The 21,563-nt window shown below is 39.3% G+C and overlaps 1 protein-coding gene across 3 annotated transcripts in view; it reads left to right on the forward strand.

Annotated features, from left to right (window-relative positions):
* NTN4 (netrin 4) overlaps positions 1 to 21,563 on the forward strand; it is a 112,902-nt gene that overhangs the window by 83,604 nt on the left and 7,735 nt on the right. For all 3 annotated transcript variants that reach the window (XM_047788243.1, XM_047788245.1, XM_047788244.1), the window contains exons 6-9: positions 14,581 to 14,794; positions 15,155 to 15,270; positions 18,587 to 18,655; positions 21,119 to 21,289. In XM_047788243.1, coding sequence (XP_047644199.1) covers positions 14,581 to 14,794; positions 15,155 to 15,270; positions 18,587 to 18,655; positions 21,119 to 21,289 — 570 coding nt within the window. The remainder of the gene's footprint in view (positions 1 to 14,580; positions 14,795 to 15,154; positions 15,271 to 18,586; positions 18,656 to 21,118; positions 21,290 to 21,563) is intronic.

Consider the following 21,563-nt stretch of genomic DNA (forward strand, 5'->3'; position numbering starts at 1 on the left):
AATTCTCTAAAATGTCTCCAGAGCAACTCACTGAATAAATAAATAACATGCTATCCTGCATTTGATGAGAAGCATTAAATAGTGAAGAAAATAACTATAAAATATCAAAACTCTCAGAAAGTCAGAATTAGATGGGGTATAAAAAAGAAAACTAGCATTTGTTGAGTGGCTACTAGAGGACAGACACTGCACTGGACAATTTACATCAGTTATCTTACTTCGCAATCTTTTTGAGTTAGGTAGTGTCTTTTGTATTTTATAAATGAGGACACTGAGGTTTAAACTGATTATATAATTTGCCCAAGTTCACACAGCTGGTCAAAAGCAGAGATTTAAACCCAGGTGTGTCTGACCCCAAATACTTTAATCCAAAGACCTATAAAGATCCAAAGAACTTGATTACACTCTGTGACCTAGCTGATGAACACAAAATATGACAGCTAAAAATATTTCTTATGAGTGAGTTCCCATTGTGGCTCAGCAGGTTAAGAGCCAGACTAGTAACCATGAGGATAAAGGTTTGGTCCCTGGCCTTGCTTAGTGGGTTAAGGATCTGGCATTGCCACAAACTGCAGTGCAGGTCTCAGAGGCAGCCCAGAGCCCACACTGCTGTGGCGTAGGACTACAGCTGCAGCTCCAATTCAACCCCTAGCCCAGGAACTTCCATATGCTGCAAGTATGGCCCTAAAAAGAAAAAAAAATTTCTTATGAGGGCTTAGGTTTTTTTTAAATTTATGGAATTTGGTTTTGAGTAAGACCTTGCTTACTGATAACTAGCCATGTAAAGTTTAGATCTAAAGAACTGCATTATCTTAAGGAATCTTAGTATAAGAAAAGTGAAGGTAAATGAAAGGTTTTTCAAATAAATCAACTAAACAATCAGGAAAAGAGTGATACTGAGGGATAAATATAAAAGAAGATAAACATTTGCAGATCAACTAGGAAACTGCTCAGGGAGAATACAACTTTTTGCATATACTTTAAACGTATAAGGGGATATAGGGAGTGGCAAAGAATAATTTAACTTTCCTAGAACAAAGAGTCACAATTAGATATAATTGGATGAAAGTGAGGAAAGGAATTTCAGATTGATTAATGGGAAAAAAAATTAGCTGCCAGTGAGAGGCATTTATGGGTGGGGAATGTCTCCCACAGAGTTAGAATAAAGAACTTTTATTACAAATAAAAGCAATAATACTTGGCTGAGTGAAGCATTAAATGTAGGAAACAGTTTTGCACTCTTGTATGGAATAGTCTTACACTGGCAAGATTCAGAATATTCTGTTCTGTTTGACCATTTCAGTTTTTTTATGAATTTGTTGAATTTCTGTTAATCATGTGTTGCAATGCTTGTGATGCTGAGATACTAAAAACCTGTAAAAGAGACAGAATGAGCCTTTGAGGAGGTTCACCAAAACATAAAATCATTTCCTGGCTGTCACTCATTGAGAGGCACATTTACTCAACAGACACTAAGTCCTGAAAATGAGTCAGTCATGGTCCTAGGTTTTGGGGATACAGAGATGAAATGACATGGCTCCTACCTTCTAGGCCTTCACAATGTACTATAGAGACAACAGTGAGGTAAAAAAACATGAGATTACACTGGAGGCAAGAAGACCATCAGTCATTAAATATTTAGGAGTTCCTGTTTTGGCTCAGTGGTTATGAACTTGACTGGTACCCAAGAGGATACAGATCTGATGCCTGAGCTTGCTCCATGGTTAAGGATCCACGGTTGCTGTGAGCTGTTGTGTAGGTCGCTGATGCAGCTGAGCTCCTGAGTTTTTGTGGCTGTGGCTGTGGCTGTGGCCAGCAGCTGTAGCTCCAATTCAGCCCCTAACTTGGGAACTTTCATATACCGCAGGTGCAGCCCAAAAAAGAAAGAAAGAAAGAAAGAAAGAAAGAAAGAAAGAAAGAAAGAAAGAAAGAAAGAAAGAAAGAAAGACAGACAGACAGACAGACAGACAGAAAGAAAGAAAAAAAGAAAGAGATATTTATTATGTGACTGTAATCTATTTTTTAAAAAGTTAACACAGATTTCTCAGTGTGCACCCTGTGGCAGGCCTATCTTATTGATGGTATATACAATAAAACAGAGTCCCTAACCCCATGGAAACAAGCTATAAATAAATTCACCCAAATAAATATGTAATGGATTATAGCAGGGGCTACCCCATCAGTTCCGTGGAGATAAATGGAATCAGTAGGGGTTCTTTCTCCAAAGGAAAAAGACGTTAGAGATGACCCCAGCTCCTGACTAGGTGCCTAGGTGGGTGGTGCCTCAGTGGACGGGGAATGTCGAAGGCTGTCTTCAACAAAAACACGATGGTGTATGAGCTAACCGAATTCTCCAAAGCAAAATACAGTGTCCAAAATTAAACCAAAAATATTTCCCCATAATAAAATGTATCTGTACACCAAAAAATACTTTCTTCAGGGTTTTTTTTTTTTTTGCTTTTTTAGGGCCACACCCATGGCACATGGAGGTTCCCAGGCTAGGGGTTGAACTGGAACTGCAGCTGCTGGCCTACGCCAGAGCCTACGCCAGAGCCTACTCCAGATCCAAGCCGCGTCTGCGACCTACACCACAGCTCAGGGCAACGTCAGATCCTTAACCCTCTGATTGAGGCCAGGGACCAAACCTGCAACCTCATGGTTCCTAGTTGGATTCATTTCCGCTGTGCCATGATGGGAACTCCACTTTCTTCAGTTTTAACTGAAGTAGCAACCCAGGAATATAAAATTCGTTATTTAGCTAAGATCTCTTAGAAATACCCAGGAATAAATAATAACTGGCTTAGTTACAACTACTAGACAGGAAAGGAATGATACAGAAATCAAATTGACACTTTGAGCGGTGGTCACAGAGTAAAGCATTAAAAATTAAGGGCATGACTTTTCTATTTATTTGTATTACCCATTTTAAAAGTTTATAGAAGAGAGATAAGAAATATACTTAAATACATTATACTTAGTTTTTAAAAGCAATCAATAGAGGCAGGAATAACTAGATCTCATGCATAAATGGATCTCTCTCTTTTGCGTAGGATGTCCAATTCAGGAGACACTGCATTTCAGTAACTAGAAGGCAAATCTTAATTTCGATTATTTTCTTATGAAATGTATTCTAGTGTAATTTTTTTGAAACTAACATATACCTTGAATATTGTGTAACTAGATATCTTTGAACTATATATATATGTGTGTGTGTGTGTATATATATATATATATATATAAAACATTTAAAGAATGAATAGAACAATGCTCCTTAAGAGAGTAAAGGGGCAAACCATACTGTCTTTGACAGAGTCAAGTTCATCTACAATTTTTTTTCTTTGTTTTTTTATAGCTATTCATCCACTAGAAAAAAAAATAAAGTTGATAGTAGAAGGAGAAAGCAATACCAAAAAAAGGTGGAAGACTTCATTTTATCTAACATTTAACTTCACAGTTAACATAGTAATGGCAGTTCACACTGCCTCCTCTTTGGAGCTGCATCTCAAAGTCATTTCCCACTCCTTCTAAGAAGCTTGGCAGGAAGCTAAGCAGCTTTTGAAATGGTTTTGATATGAAAAATTCCCCATCAGAAATTCTGTAGGGCCTTGGCCTTTTCAGGAGAAAACAATGTTGGGAGGCTGGGAGGCGCTGCTGAAGGAGTGGCCGCTGAGCAGTGGTGAAAGGGCTTGATGAGCAGCCTCTCTCCCAGCTGAGGGCCTTGAACTTTGAGTTCTGTTTTTAGAAAAGCTAAATCAGGAGCAAATACTTCCAGGCTATTTTGCTTCCAGTATAGCTTTTACTAACAAAACAGCAAAAGCTGGAGCCATCAGGTAATACTAAGGAGCCCTGGCAATTTAAAAAAAGGTGAGAAACACAGTAGGTTGTTTCAACCATATGCTGGGCATCTGGTTAACTCCCTGAGTGAAGAGATATACAGAAAAACTCCTAAAGCTCTAGTGAAGGTGGGTCTAAAGATGAAAGGCAGCAGTGGTCTCCTGTGACTCCACCACCAAAGGCTTTAACCCATCAGAGTGAAGACAGCCATAACTCTTCCATAATATTCCTGGCCATTCTGTACCCACATTTACATGCTAACGGTGTTCATGCAGATTGACAGCTGTGGCTCTTGTCCTACATTCCATTGCAGGGGATCTCCCTATAAGCACCAGGACCGTAGATAATACCTTAGCTTTTCTCAACATACTTTGATCCACAAAATGAGAGAAATAGCCTCTTTTGTTTGCATCCAGAGAAAGGAACATGTAACAGAAGAGTAACCTAGTTCTATAGGACTTAATCTAGTCAAGAAAGCTCTTTGCCACCAAATTCCTCCTGAGTGCAAAGCAAGGAATTTCATCCTATTTTGAAAGCTAGTTAATTCATTAATCTTAAAAAACCACCCATTTCTGCAATGAGGCAGTCATCATTCTTTCTCTGTTTCCATACTTCCTGGTCTATCTCTGTTGTACCATTTACTTCCCTGTAATTATTTATTTGCACATCTCTCTTCCCTCCCTGAGGAGATATGACTCTGTGTGTCTTTGTATCTTAAGCACCTACCATAGTTCATGTTAACACTAAAGTTCAAGATCTCTTTGGTGAAGGGGTGGTGAATGAATGAATGAGTGACTGGTAGACATTTGAAAACTAGTATGTTTCATCCAGATAACAATAATGGTTATTATCTGAGCATATGGTGCCACTAAATACCTGAAACATTGCTATGTACATACATTATCCTCTTTAATCCTCACACAAACAACTCTATAACACAGGTATTATTACTCTTACTTTATGAATGAGAAAATTGAGGCTTGAGAGGGTTAATTTCACATTCAGGGAGTAAGCCTCATAACCAGAATTTGAACTCTCCTAGTCTGACTCCTAAGTTTGTGCCCTTACCAATTCTATTATATTGCCTTTATTTTATGGTGTTCCTGAGATATTACAGGTAATTTCTAAACAGCTGCATTTGTCAGCCTTTGTGACTGAAACAGTTACTAGTTTCACAGCCTCACAGATACACAAGGTTATTTTAAAAATATGTTCATCCATTGTTTCATTCATAGTTATGTTTCCCGGGAGAAAAGCAGACTATTGTCCTAAGTCTTTTCTGAGCATCTCCTATGGAGGGACAGTACTTCACATAATAGATGTAATGCAACAAATATATATCTGTAAATAAAAAGTGTACATTTTGCAGTTATCTAAGTTCATTATTTGAAGGAAAATTCTGAAATCTTTTGTAAAGTACCATTTCCTCTACGTCATCTGTTCTGAAAGTTTTGTATTACTATGTTGGGTTTTCCTATAATAGGACATACCAGTTCAGAACATACTATTTAAAATAAGTTGTTTTCACTATTAAAGAAATACTGTGATGATATTTAGGAATTAAAATGACATTTTTAATAATTTTGCTTTGCCAATATGGTCATGTGAGAGCAGCCCCTAGGGCAAATTTTCTTTTGGGGGAGCAGTGGTAGTAATTACTACAATAATGATTTGCCACCTAGACAGGCCACACCACTTCAAAATATAATCTGGCTACCACTCAAACCATGATTTTGACCGTCAAGAACAATTCACAGTTCCCTACAGCTGAATACACCAAAAATTGTAGCGAAACAAGTAATTAAGTTCTGAATAATAGCATATGATGTTAGTTCAATTTTTACTATTGGGTTTTTGTTTTATGTCTAACAAGGAGAAGACAAAGCTGAAGTCAAAGATTTATGTCCTTCTTTTTTTTTTTCTTTTTTTTTTATCTTTTTTAGGGCCGCACCTATGGCACTTGGAGCTTCCCAGGCTAGGGGTCTAATCAGAGCTGCAGCCACTGGCCCACACCACAGCCACAGCAATGTGGGATCCAAGCCACAGCTGTGACCTACACCACAGCTCATGGCAACGCTGGATCCCTAACCCACTGAGCAAGGCCAGGGATCAAACCCATAACCTCATGGTTCCTAGTTGGATTCGTTAACCACTGAGCCCCAATGGGAATTCCAGATTTATGTCATTCTGAGTGGGTTTTAACTTTGATATTCATCATGATAAATGCATAAAAAGTGCTTGGGTTGCACTTTAGAATCAACAAATAGTAAGAAATATATGCTGGAGGATCAGAACCTGAACCGGCATCTAAGAAGGACCTTTTGCCCCCAAGCAAGAAGAAAACAGATATCCACTTTGGAAGAAACAAGAAATGCAGATTATGTGTGTCAGATATTGCCTGCTATACAAACCTCAGGAGATAGGTATGCAAGGCAAGCCTCAGTGTGCAATCTGAGAAAGTATGCCATGAAAGGTGTCAAGGCCTTCTGCCTGGAGCTAGTTCTGCATAGTTTCCAAATGGTATTTTTATCTTGTAATTATGCGAAAAGTCACATTGACAGAAATCCACTAGCACATGTGATAGAGTCACATTCTTTTCTGGCCATTCCTGAAATGTGTATAGGTTTTAAAATGTATGGCAGTAGAGAGAGTCAAGTCTTACAAAGGACTGAATTTTCTACTAAGAGTAAAAGATAACGGGGGGGGGGGGGAGGGGGAGGGGCGGGTGTGGAATACCATATAATACAATAGATGGGAGCCCTGCTATCTTCTGTCAAGAACCGAGTTGACTTAACTGAGTGAAAAATAACTATTGGTTTAGTCACCTCAAAATGATGAAATGTTTATAGTGGATTATGGGCTTTAATTTAAAGTCTTCAAAAAAAATTTAAAGTCTTCACATAGCATTTTGATACATTCGCATTGCATGTTATATAATCTCTCTAAATTATTTAGTTAAAACAAATGAAAAATCAAAAGAGCTTTGCTATCCTAAGAGAAAATGCCTAATGTTTTCATAAAGAAATCCAACTAAAAGAAAAAAGATTGGGGGATTTAATGTGAAAACAGCAATCACTATAACTGTATGAATGGAAATAAAGCCGTTCTCCTAAGAAATTCAATGTTTGGAGTTCCCGTCGTGGCGCAGTAGTTAACAAATCCGACTAGGAACCATGAGGTTGCGGGTTCGGTCCCTGCCCTTGCTCAGTGGGTTAACGATCCGGCGTTGCCGTGAGCTGTGGTGTAGGTTGCAGATGCGGTTCGGATACTGCGTTGCTGTGCCTCTGGCATAGGCTGGTGGCTACAGCTCCAATTAGACCCCTAGCCTGGGAACCTCCATATGCCGTGGGAGCGGCCCAAGAAATGCCAAAAAGAAGACAAAAAAAAAAAGAAATTCAATGTTTTAGGCAAAATGTTTCCTTCTCTCCTTGTATTAGGTAAGTTTTTAAAAAATATTATAATAATTATTCTTCTAAATTATAGATCTCTTTAAGGGTCAAGACTATCTTATTCAAATTGATCCCTAGGAGTTTTCTCAGTACTTAGAACATAGTATATGCTCATTTAATGTCTGTTGAGTAAGTGAACCGATAAATAAATGCTGCCTTAAACAAACACACACTGTTATCCTTTCAAACAATGTCTATTATAGTGTTTTCCTCCACCACTCTTTGTAAATAGCTCCCCATTCTTTTTTGGCTGCATGTGTGGCATGTGGAAATTACCAAGCCAGGGAGAGAATCCAAGTTGCAGCTGTGACCTACACCACAGCTGTGGCAACTGCCAGAGCCTTAACCCACTGTGCCAGGCAGGGTATCAAGCCCACACCACTGCACAGACAATGCCTGATCCTTAACCTATAAATAGCTTTTTCATCACTGCCTTTTAATTCAATTAAACAGTCTTTTTTTAGCAGGCATCATTTACTATTTGCTAATTGCTTGTTAAGTGCGAGGGATGTACATTATGTCTCAGTTAACTCTCAATACAATCTGGTAAAATAAAAATGTGGGGCTCATAAAGGTAAAAATTTAGCTAGGAGTTGAACCCAAGTCTGCCTCCACTGACATTTTAGGGATAGGTGAGTGAGACAAGGAATTTACATACTGGTTTGACAAAGAAAAGTAAACATCTGACTGTCTGCAACGCAGAGCAGAAGTGACTAGACCTAGAGAAGAAATGTTATTTTTAAAACACTGGAAGCTTTCAAAGAAAGGATGAACCTGTATTCAACTGTGCTGAAATAAGGAATGACTTCTAAAAGAAAGAAAACTTGTCTATTAGATGAGCAACTGGAATGGTCCTCGTGGGCTTCATACTTGGTGACGGGGGAGAGGGTGGCAGAGGGAATGGTGCTGCATCTCACTCCTTTCTGAATATCATTAACCTTCAAGTTCCACAAGTTCTTTCTTTACAGGAAAGATGCACACAGAGCTACTACCTTCTCCAAATGGTTGAATTGTTTGACCACATCTTTCCAGAGGCAGCCTTTAGGGATGCACTTGAGTAGATCTTAAAGAACAGTGTTGAAATTTGCAAGATAGATATAGGAAGATTCCCTATTGAAATTAATAAAGGTACAGAAACAGAAAAGATGGGGGTTCCATTTAATTAGAATGAAGGCCCTCTGCAAGAATTTGTCCCCTTCAATTAGAATAAGGGCAGGAGGCAAGAGTAATGAGAGGTTAAGACTGGAAACGTGGGCTAGGGCCATGGTATGAAGAACTTCAAATATTCGATTCAGGGGTAACTTGTAAACTACAAATGCTTCATAAACATTAGAATGATAACTAGCACATGTTAGTTATTGTTAACGAACACACATTATTCCCAAGAAGATAATTCATACCTTTTGTTTCAAAAAAAAAGCAAGAGTCCATGTTCTTATCATAGTGGTTCTCAACCAGGGAGAGCGTGAGCGAGGGAGGGAAGAGTCTGTGTCACAGATGAAAGATATAAGATGTGAGGATCTTCTGCAAACTTGTCACCTGCCCAATGATTTGAGAACCACTGCTCTAACGATTACAGGTTTAACCAAATGAAAGAGACCTAAGCAGAGTGTTACACCATCAATGCCTCCATTTCTCCAGCTCCTCTTCTCACAAGGCACCAACACCACCCTCCCGTTGGACAGCATTTCTGTTCTATTATAAATTTTATGTGACTTACACAGGCTTCATTGTTTGACATTGTTAATCACTTGAAACTTTCTTATCCTTTGGTTTCTATAACAACAGCGACTCGGCTCTTCCCCCTCCCCATCTGGTCCTTATCTCCTTCACAAGCTGCTGCTCCTCTCACTGCCGGACGATGCGAGTGAGTGTGCTTGCTCCAGGGTTCCATCCTGGGTGATCTTCCCATCCGATACACTCTCCCCGCAAAATCTCATCCAGCCCTCCTAGTTTCAATTCTCATCTGCTGACAAATCTCACAACTGTATTTGTGACCCCACCCTCTCTCCTGTGCTTCAGATTGTTAGTTCCAGTTGCCTATTATAACTCATTGGTGTATCCTTCAGACGTCTCAAACCTAATATGTCTAACCCTGAACCCATGCTCTTCTCCTTCCCTTCTCTGTCTCTACCTCAACTTGCTTTAGTCATTCACTTTCATAAACTAGAAAATCTTAACATCTTCCTCATTTCCTGTTTGTCCCTCAGCAACGCATTTTTCCTCCTCATGCAGATGGCCTCCAAATCCTATCAATTCACTCTTTAAAAAAAAAATTTTTTTTTCAGGAGTTCCCGTTGTGGAGCAGCGGGTTAAGAATCTGACTAGTGGGAGTTCCCATCGTGCCTCAATGATAACAAATCCAGCTAGCATCCGTGAGGACTCAGGTTTGATCCCTGGTCTCGCTCAGTGGGTTAAGGATCCAGGGTTGCTGTGATCTGAGGTGTAGGTTGCAGATGCGGCTTGGATCCCATGTTACTGTGGCTGTGGTGTAGGCCGGTAGCTGCAGCTCTGATTTGACCCCTAGCCTGGGAACTTCCCTATGCCGTGCATGTGGCCCTCAAAGAAAAAAAAAAAGTTTTTTCCATCCAACTTTTTCTCCCATTTCTACATTTCATTGTTCCTATTCTCTCACCATTTCTTTGGTTTCCCTGTCATCAGTCTCTCCCTACTCCAGTCTGTTTCTTACAATGCCACCAAGTAACTATCAAAATTAAATTTATAACCGTGTCATAATTCTGCTTTTTTAGCATTTTACTTCCTATGATTCTTTATACTGATAAGGTAAAATTCAGCTTCCTGGGTTTGGCTCCAAACCTGTAACTCTAAGGCTTTCTCTTCTGCTTCATCAGCTCCAACTGCCTTCCACTCAGTGTACATATAGACACAGTAAATTTTTCGCATTTCCCAAACAGGCCGTGCCCTTTCACATATGATTTCCACATCAGGAATGTCTTTCAGGTCAATTCCAAAAATTCTTTTACCAGACTCTGTTTGGGGACATAGAAAACAAAAATAAGATGATGAAAATCCTTCTGTCAGTGAGTTCAGTCTCTGGTAATAAGGGAGACAGGCACATAAACAAATAATGACACACCATGATATACACAAGATAGAACTATATACAAAGAACAGAGGCAGCACGGAAGAGAGAATAGCTAACTGTCTGGAGGGCACAACAAGGAAACTTGCAAAGGTAAAGGCAATGCAGGCATGGCAAGGGGCACTGAGGCATGAACGAGTTTCATTTCCAGGAAGCAGGAAGAGCTTCCACATACAATACAGAAACATAAAACGCAGTGAAGATGAACTATATACTTAAAAATGGTTAAGATGGTAAATCTTATGGTTTGTAGTTTTTTTACAATTAAAATTTTTTTTTAATTATTTAAAAGAAATGCACCAAGGAGAGTATCTAAGGAGAGGCTAGAAGAAGTACCTGCCTATCTTCCCCTCCTTTTTCAACTTGCAAACTCCTTATCATCTTTTACGATCAAGTCAAATGTCTGAGCGAGCCCTCCTTTGTGGATCCTATGTGACTCCCTCAGCCTGTGCTCCCCTCCTCTGTGCTCTTAGAAACCTTCAGTACAGTACCAATCACAGATTAGGGAAACGTGTACGAGTTCCTGGAGAACTGGCACTGCAAGTGATCCAAGCGTGGACCCTACACTTTTACAAGAATGATCTACTGAATTCATTAGTTAGTTAGTTAGTTCATTATTAGTTAACCACGTGCCAAACACTACACTAAATGCTTTACGTACATGATCTCCTTTCATCCTTACGACTGTGCAGAGGATAGATGTTGTTCTCGTCTCCATTTTATGACATGAACATTGAGATAATGAGAGGCTAGGTATTTGCCAAAAGTCAAACTAGTAGTTCCTTTGAAGCCAAATTGACCTTTTAATGACAAAGAAAGTAAGTCTAAAATAAGTTCCAAGTTCAATAAACTAAGTTTCAAAGGGGATAAAGGAGGGAATGGGACCTACAAAGTTAGTGGAGAAGACTCAGCAGGAAGAGTTGCCTGATAAGAATCAGACGCTGTGCTATGCCCCTTGCTGAAATAATTTCATTTAAAATAGTTTCGTTTCATCCTCATCCTCATGAACTCTCCAAGAGATGTAGAAACCTCACTGGAAAAGCAAAAAACAAAAACCAGAAAAAAACCCGTAGTTCAGGAAAGTTGTATTTCTTGCCCAAGATCACAGAGCTTGTGAGAGTCAAGGCTATAAACTAACTTTTTCATTTGATTCTCAGAGAAAAAAGAGTGGAAAGATAAAGAGGTTTTTGAGGTAGAGAAAAGATTATTCAAGGACCTTATCAGTGAATTAGAATCTTCAGATCAAGTGGTTAGGGTGAATTAAAAAAGCCTGGAGAGGAGTTCCTGTTGTGGCTCAGTGGGTTAAGAACCTGGCTAGTATCCACAGATGTGGGTTCAATCCCTGGCCTTACTCAGTGGGTTAAGAATCCAGCATTTCTGGGAACTATAGTGTAGGTTGAAGACATGGCTTGGATTCCACATTGCTGTGGCTGTGGCTGTGGCTGGCAGCTGCAGCACCAATTTGACCCCTAGCCTGGGAAGTTCCACATGCTACATGTACGGCCCTAAAAACAACAACAACAAAAAAACAAAAACAATAAAAAAACACCTGGAGAAATTCTGGGATAGTACTGTGAGGAATTTTTTTTTTTAAAGGGCCAAGTAAAGTTGAATAAATAGGAACAATGAGCATTAGTTAGGGGACCCTGATGAGGTCAGGGTACATGAATTTGTGAAAAACCCAAAAAGAACTTTTTTGTTTGTTTTATTCAGCTCTTTTTGCTATCCTGGGAACAAAGAAAGTATTGGGGATTGTCAAACTGTAAGCAGAAGGGGACTGCGGGAATTGAGAGAGGGCTGAGGGAAGGACTCTTGATTAACAGAAAGGACTTGCAGAAAGGGCTAATGATAGATTCCAGTCTGAGGAGCTGTCTTCACCCAAACAGGCTGCTATAACAAAATACCATAGACTAGGCGGCTTAAGCAAGACATTTATTTCTTACAGTTCCAGAGGCTGGAGTCCAAGATATGGTGCCAGCATGGTCCAGTTCTGGTGACAGCTCTCTTTCAGGCTGCAGACTCCCATCTTCCGCTGTGGCCTCACACTCTCCACAAAGAGGAGGGCTCTGCACTCTGCATCCCCTTCTAAGGGCACCAGTCTCTTTATGAAACTGTATTCAAACCACCCAAAGGCCCCACCTCTAAACATCATCATATTGGGGATTATGATTCAACATACGAATTTTAGGGGGTCACAAACACTCAGTCCATAGCATTATGCAAATCGAATCAAGCTTTCTTCCTATACCAAACCCAAACTCTCCCAGCTGTACAGGACTGGAGCTATAACCAACCATTTTAGTGCAGTCACTAGAAATACGTGACTTCTAACCTCAAAAGGTGGTCTTTATGCTACCTGGCAATTATTTTTCACTTCTTAAGTTTCTAATTCACTCTCCCACTTCCACTATTCATCATCTCTCTCACCTGATGATCTTGCTTTCCATTTCACCCAGAAAATACAAGCAATGAGAAGAAAAATCCCACCAGCTCCCATCACTGAAATTAGCCGCTTCCCTGCACTGGTATCCATATGCTCTGCTTTTCGCCTTGTTACTGTGAACTACAGTTTTCCCACCAAAGACCAATATCTCCTCTTCTACACCAGACCCCATACTTTTATCCTTACTCAAGTATGTTAAAACATCCCTTTTAAAATTCTTTCCTTTTTTTTTTTTTTTTTTTGTCTTTTTAGGGCTGCACCTGCAGCACATGGAGGTTCCCAGGCTAGGGGTCCAATCGGAGCTGTAGCCACCGGCCTATGCCAGAGCCACAGCAATGCCAGATCCAAGCTGCGTCTTCGACCTACACCACAGCTCATGGCAACACGGGATCCTTAACCCACCGAGTGAGGCCAGGGAACACACCTGCATCCTCATGGGTGCTAGTAGGATTCGTTGTGGCTCCTCTCCCATCTTTCTTTTAGTCGTCAATCTTTCCCTTTCTACTAGATCATTTCCATCAACATCAAACATGCTGTAACTTCTCCAATCTTCAAACAAAACAAAAACTCCAAACTTCATTTCAGTTCATAGCTCCAATTCAATTTTAGCTACCCCATTTCTGTGCCCTTATAGAAAAGTTCTCAACAGAGCTGTCCGCTCTCATGCTCAAATTCCTCTACTACCATTCTCTCTTGAGTGTTCTTTTTCTTTCTTTTTTTGCTTCTCAGGGCTGCACCCGTGGCATACAGAGGTTCCCAGGCAAGGGGTGGAATCAGAGCTGCCAGCCTACACCAGAGTCACAGCAACACAGCATCTGAGCCAAGTCTGCAACCTACACCACAGGTCACGGCAACGCTGGATCCCTAACCCACTGAGTGAGGCCAGGGATCCAACCCCCGTCTTCATGGATGCTAGTCGGGTTCATTAACCACTGGGCCACGACAGGAACTCCCCGAGTTTTCTTTAATGAGGTTCTCCAATCACTATTACATTGAAACTGTTCCTGTCAAGGACAGCAATGGTTTTCGTGCTGTCAGTGCAATAATCCATTCCTGTTCCCTATCTTTGTGGATTTATCAGCATGTAACATAGTTGATATTGTCCACCTCCTTGAAACTTTCTTTGTTTAGCTTCCAGAACACCATGCGCTCATGTTTTTTTCCCTTTCTCACATACTGCTCCTTTGTCTTTGCTGATTCATTCTCATCACTCCAAACAAAAGCCATTCATAACATAATGCCTTTAATTTAACTTAATTTTTTTTGTCTTTTTTTTTAGGACCTCACCCTCGGCATATGGAGGTTCCCAGGCTAGGTGTTGAATTGGAGCTGTAGCTGCTGGCCTACGCCACGGCCACAGCAACTCAGGATCCAAGCCTCATCTTCGACCTATACGACAGCTCACAGCAACACCAGATCCTTAACCCACTGAGCAGGACAGGGATTGAACCCACATCCTCATAGATGCTAGTCAGGTTCATTAACCACTGAGCCACGATGGGGACTCCTGCAATGCCTTTAATTTTAGAATAAATTAGGTGGTTTAGCAGTAAGATGTGCTTTTCTGATGATACCCTCTTATCTGTGATTTAATTAGCTTTCATTCACTGAGCACACATCAAGTTGGTAAAGGAGGAGTCTCAGAGACACTGCTGTGCGGTGAAAGGAAGCCATTGTGGGATTGCTGGGCCTAGTAGACTCCACAGACAATCTAGTCACTCATTGGCTCCTGTGTGTCCTCTCTTTTGTAGTGTGTTCCTGTCATCCAGTTGGATCAGCTGTCCTTCCTTTCAGTTCGGTGACCTTCTGTGACCCTAGCAATGGTGACTGCCCTTGCAAGCCTGGGGTGGCAGGGCCACATTGTGACAGATGTATGGTGGGATACTGGGGCTTTGGAGAGTACGGATGCAGGCCATGTGACTGTGCTGGAAGCTGCGACCCTCTCACAGGAGACTGCACAAGCAGGTAGCTCTGCATGGCTCTTGCTCTCATCTATGTGTCTTTCAGATTCTTTTGGAGATCCTGTAGTGATTTGGAAAACCTTGCACGCTACTAGTGTAGCAAAGGTGTATTTGCATATCTTTTTAAAGAATTTCTGTCAAATTGCAGAACCAAGTAATATGCTCTTGCAAGATTATAGAGAGGGCCTGGTTCACTTTGCAAAGTAAATTGTTCCTTTTAACAATAGGCCTTTACAACATTACTTCTGAAAAGTGGAAGGATGGGAAGGTGGCTGATAGGGTTTAAATCTGTACAAATATACTCATTTCATTCAAGTTCTAAGAAATTCCTTAATAAACTCTTCATCGTTTTCTGTTTTATCAGCAACACAGACATAGACTGGTATCATGACATTCCTGACTTCCATTCTATGCACAATAAGAGTGAACCAACGTGGGAGTGGGAAGATGAGCAAGGATTTTCTGCGCTTCGACATTCAGGTGAGACAATAGATAATCTCATTTCCAGGTCTGGTCTTGAGTAACAATGATTCATGACAAACCAGAGAAAACATTTTGGATCTTATAAGGGGAACTCTTTAGTTCCGAGGTTGACAGAGTAGTGAACCCCGTAAGTATAACACTACTAAATATATAGCTAAGTGGTATTTTAACAAGCTTTTGCTTATTTTCTGATTGTAAGAGTAACATTCAGTTATCATGGAAAATTCAGAAAATGCAAAACATCACAGTAAAAGAAAAAAGCCCAAATCTGGTGATGCCACTGTTAATACTTGGATGTTTTACACAGTTGAGAGATAACCCAATGGAAATGCAGAGATCCATTTAAAAGAAAAATATTCTGGAGTTCCCGTCGTGGCGCAGTGGTTAACGAATCCGACTAGGAACCATGAGGTTTCGGGTTCGGTCCCTGCCCTTGCTCAGTGGGTTAGGATCCGGCCTTGCCGTGAGCTGTGGTGTAGGTTGCAGACGCGGCTCGGATCCCAAGTTGCTGTGGCTCTGGTGTAGGCCGGTGGCTACAGCTCCGATTAGACCCCTAGCCTGGGAACCTCCACATGCCGCGGAAGCGGCCCAAGAAATAACAAATAGACAAAAAAAAAAAAAAAGAAAAGAAAAATATTCTTACAGATCTAGTGCAACTCAATACGCATAAAGCAAAAGCTAGCTGTGAACTCCTTATGTTTACAGTTTTTTTACAACTATAAAACAAAATAATTTTACAAACTAAGCATAAGCCAATAAAACTAATAAAATTTAAATCGACATTAATTGAATATGAAAAATGATTTTTACTGAAGCCAGAATACTGTGTACTACCTAAATGTGATTTTTAGTTTTATCAATTCTATAGTACTATTTCTCCTTAAATTATGCACCCCTGGAGTTCCCGTCGTGGCGCAGTGGTTAACGAATCCGACTAGGAACCATGAGGTTTCGGGTTCGGTCCCTGCCCTTGCTCAGTGGGTTAACGATCCGGCGTTGCCGTGAGCTGGGGTGTAGGTTGCAGACGCGGCTCGGATCCCGCGTTGCTGTGGCTCTGGCGTAGGCCGGTGGCTACAGCTCCGATTCAACCCCTAGCCTGGAAACCTCCATATGCCGCGGGAGCAGCCCAAGAAATAGCAACAACAACAAAAAGACAAAAAAAAAAATGCACCCCTAAAATGTTCTCCTTCTCTTAATTTCCCTATTTCTGTTAGTGAAACTACAATTGTCTCTGTCACCTTGGCTTAAAAAGTTCAAGTACATTTTTAGCTTCCTCTCCTCGTGTCCTCATCCAATCCATTAAAAGGATTTGTAGACCCTAACTCTGTGGCATCCCTTGATACTTATCCCTATCTATACCCATGGCCACCTCTCAGACCCACATTGCATCTACCTTAGAAAGACAGTACAGTGGAAAGATCAGGAGCCTAAGATTCTCCCAAACCCAGGATTAAAATCTGGCTTTTCTACTTGCTAGCTATGCTACCTTGAACAAGCTAATTAATTTTTCTGAGCCTTTTTTCATTTATTAATAATACCTATATCAGATACTTATTATAAATATTAAATAGATCATACTGATAAATTTTTTTTTTTTTTTGGTCTTTTTGCCATTTCTTGGGCTGCTCCTGGGGCATATGGAGATTCCCAGGCTAGGGGTCGAATCGGAGCTGTAGCCACTGGCTTACGCCACTGCCACAGCAACGCGGGATCCAAGCTGCATCTTCGACCTACACCACAGCTCACGGCAATGCCGGATCCTTAACCCACTGAGCAAGGCCAGGGATCGAACCTGCAACCTCATGCTACCTAGTCGGACTCGTTAACCACTGAGCCACGACGGGAACGCCTCAATAAAATTCTTTATAAAGTTTATGTCTTATAGTTGGAACTCAGTTTAATTGCTGTCATGTGTTACCAATTTCACTAGTTTCTAATTGGTTCCTACCTACATTTTTTCCATCATTCTAATAGTTTGATAAAGTAATGTCAGATTAATGTTCATATATATGTTTTAATTCATATAATTTCTTTAAGCTAGCAGCTCTGAAAATTCTCCTTCATCTAACAAACTGAATTCAGGCCTTAACTAAAAATCAATCAAAGTCCTCCATGATACTTTCTATTTTCAACTCAATCTGTACTGAGGATAAACAGAACAACTGACTCTTCCATGAATGCACTCTGCCCTTTCTCTCTTACCTTTCTTTGCTCATCCCCTTTTCTCTGTATTCCCATCACATTTCTCTTTGTTTGAGCCTGAGATGAGTAAAGAAATGTGAAACACTCAAAACAGCATGTGGCACGTAGTTAAGTGCTCCTGAATAAATGCTACCTGCTGGTATACCACTCAATCCCTAAAAAATGCAATGCGTGAGGGCAGAGGAGAGGGGTCAGGGAAGGGATAGAATTCTATGCAGTTGTTAAATCAGCAAGCATCAAAATCCTATCTGTTCTGGGCTCTAAGAATATAAAGATGAATAAGACACACCCATTGTCCTCAAGGATCACAGTCTAGAGAGAAAACAGGTAAGTAAATATAAGCATGCTATTATAGACTATATACAAAGGCACTGAAAGTCTTCATGGGGCCTGGCAAATCTTTCATACTCAATAACTGCGATACATACTTTTAACTGCTGGGAGAAATAGCCTAGTTATTCTTCAAAGTCCATTTCAAATTCTTCTTCAGCTATGAAGCCTTTTTCCATCTTCCCAGATAGGTGGCCCTCTCATCCAAGCATATCGTACCTGTCCTAGAACATGTATCACTGTGCCTACGCTTGCTTTATTCACCTTACTGAATTATGGGCCTTAAGGCAAGAATTGTATCTTGCTCATCTTTACATACTCTGAAGTATAAAATACCATGTCCTGCCTATGATAGGTCCTTAATAAATACTTTAAAAATTGGATAGCATTATCTTCAAAGGATTGCTCCATTATTTTATCTTTCTTGACTTTTACTATGGTGAATATCAATTGTAAAAAGACAATGTCTTTCCTGTAGGTTATCCATTCAGTTGTTCCATTCCATTAGCATGAATATTAATGCCAGACTATATTTATAATATCTATTATAAACATTATACTATATCATTGCTTCCACATTTCTATATTTCTTTTAGGTCAATATTGGATGATAACTAATTTAGTTAAATGACTCTATTTTTTTTGAGTGATTTTATGGTTTCTTATGGATTATATTGTATGAATCTCTCAAGCCTTAAAGGGTTATGCCACTTGGATTTACTTGCCAATTTTTTGCTAGTTTCTAAATGACTAACAGCATTTTTTCACTTACTTTGTGTAGGTAAATGCGAGTGTAAGGAACAGGTATTAGGAAACTCCAAGGCATTCTGTGGAATGAAATATTCATATGGTAAGTTTGAAGTCTTTGAATGCTTCTAAGGATCTATTTAACTAAATACAAAGAGTTTTAAAGGAAATGGGTGGCCTGGTCTATGACATTCTCAATAAATCAAAGCACCAGTTTTATATAATAATAGTAAACACAGTATTCTGGTCTTGACCTAGATTTCCCTAATAGAGAAGGTGTTGGATGTCCTGGTGAGAGCAGGAGGCTTTTAAATCAAAGGCAAGGTCATCCTACTATGTGGAAAAGAGGCAAACAACAAAGAGAGAAAAATCATGACCATAATCCTTTCTTATGGATACTTCCTGTTTTATTCATCTAAAAGGGAATCTATAATGATTCCTGGGCTACTTTTTCCTACTTAGGACTACGAAGCAATCAGCTGAAAGCAGTATATTTTACAGTGATTAAAAGTTCAGACTTTGGATTCAGACTACATGGGTTTTATTTCTGGTTTATTGGGTGGGTAGTCTCTCCAGACTTCCCGATCTGTAAAATAAGGATGACGCCACATCTCCATGAAATGAGATTTTTGAAAAACACACAGCATATTACCTTGCACATACTAGATGCTCAGTAAGTGGTAGGGAGAAGGAAGAGGAAATATATTTGCATTGAGACTAGCTCTCTGCCTGAGTCTCTTCCCTGCCCTCTCTATATACTCTAGACTCCTCTACCTTTCAAATACCAGGAAAATAAAGTGTATGGACAAAGGGAAATGTCATTGCCCTAAGTAAAGACTATTGCTGTCTTCAAATTCTAAATGGCTTTATGTTTATCTTTAAGTATATTAAAGATAGGTTCTCTTATTACACAAAATTGTCCATCAAGACATAGATGAACCAGTAGGAACTCTCCTAATAATACAGAATATTGCAGTCAATGTTCTTGAGGTCTACTTTCTTCTCCACTGCAACTTAGCCCATTAATTAATCTCTGCCCACAACCATTTCATAGACGGAAGAGCATAGTAGAATCATGAGTCATATGGAAAACTGGATCTCTGCCATCACGTAGAAGGACAGCTTCCTAACCTCAGTCAGTCTGAATTTTATACCAGGAGAAAAAAAATCAAGTAATTAATAATATTATTTAATCTCTTTAGAATATGTAAAATACATTCTGGCAGTAACATTTTGCTCTTTGCCATAACACAAAGCTAGCCATAAGAGTATATAATATAGTTGAATCTAAATAAAAACCAGGATAACAATTCTACTTCCTGTGCATCTTTTTTCTATTTAAAAAGCGGAATTTATTTGCCGTAGGCAAATGGGTGATATTCTTTTAGCATAGTGATATGGAAAGAAACAGCAGTTGAAAACATCAAAGAAAGAAGATAGTCAATACAGATAAATGAGATGAAGTTGGTACAAAATCAATGAGCCTAATTATTGATTTTCTTTCTTTTTAATGAGGTATAAATAGTTGACCTCAATATTACAGAAGTTTCACAGAAATAGACTCAAAAGATTTTAAAACAAAATTTATGATTACCAAAGGAAAAATGTTGGGGGGAGGGATAAATTACAAGGTTGGGATTAACATATATACACTGCTACATATAAAATAGGTAAGTAACAAGGACCTACTATATGGCACAGGGAAATCTCAATGTTCTGTAATAACCTATATGGGAAACGAATCTGAAAAAGAATGGACATATATATATATATATGTCAGATAGATATATATATATCAGATATATATATATCAGATATATATATATACATATATATATCAGATATATATATATATCAGATATATATATATATATCAGATATATATATATATATATATATATCTGATTCAATTTGCCGTACACCTGAAACTAATATAACATTGTGAGTCAACTATACTCTAATAAAAATTTTTTTAAAAAGACATATTTGACCAAAAAAAATTATATATATATGTGGAGTTCCCATCGTGGCTCAGTGGTTAACAAATCCGACTAGGAACCATGAGGTTGCGGTTCAATCCCTGGCCTTGCTCAGCAGGTTAAGGATCCAGCGTTGCCGTGAGCTGTGGTGTAGGTTGCAGATGTGGCTCGGATCTGGCGTTGTTGTGGCTGTGGTGTAGGCTAGAGACTACAGCCCCGATTTGATCCCTAGCCTGGGAATCTCCAATGCCATGGGAGCAGCCCAAGAAATGGCAAAAAGACAAAAAAAAAAAAAAAAGTTTTAGGTGTACAACTAGTGATTCACGATTTTAAAGGTTATATTCCATTTATAGTTATTATAAAATATTGGCTATATTCCTTGTATTGTACAATATATCCTTGTAGATTTATTTTATACATAGTTGTTTGTACTTCTTAATTTCTAATGACTTTTAAAGAAAATTTCCACATTATCATCATTAGTTCACTTCTCCGTTATACTCTGAAATGCTTATTTAAGTTGTTCACAGTTCAAAGGATAGTATAAAATTCCATGCATTTTGACTTTTGGGATTATGTTGTTACAGTGCTAAAAATAAAGATTTTATCAGCTCATGATAAAGGATCTCATGCTGAGGTCAATGTGAAGATTAAAAAAGTCTTAAAATCTACCAAATTGAAAATTTTACGAGGAAAGCGAACATTATACCCAGAATCATGGACTAACAGAGGCTGCACTTGTCCAATCCTCAACCCTGGTGAGCATTAGACTTTTCTAGCTTGATACCTACCTTGTCTCTGCTGATTTGCTGCTTGTCTTACATTCTCTGAACTACATCCTAAATAAACTCAGCAAGAGCATCTCTCCTTTTCACCATCTGAATTCTGGGGGAAATCCAAATGGAATTCTTTGAACTGATATAAAAAAAGTTTCTCTTTTACATGCTCTATAAAAATAAACTATTTTAAATCCAGCAATATGATATTCTCTATCCTGAAAGAGAAGTCTCAGATCGGTTCCAGGTGCCAGTA

This window comes from Phacochoerus africanus, chromosome 7, assembly GCF_016906955.1.
Source record: "Phacochoerus africanus isolate WHEZ1 chromosome 7, ROS_Pafr_v1, whole genome shotgun sequence".
NCBI lineage: Eukaryota > Metazoa > Chordata > Mammalia > Artiodactyla > Suidae > Phacochoerus > Phacochoerus africanus.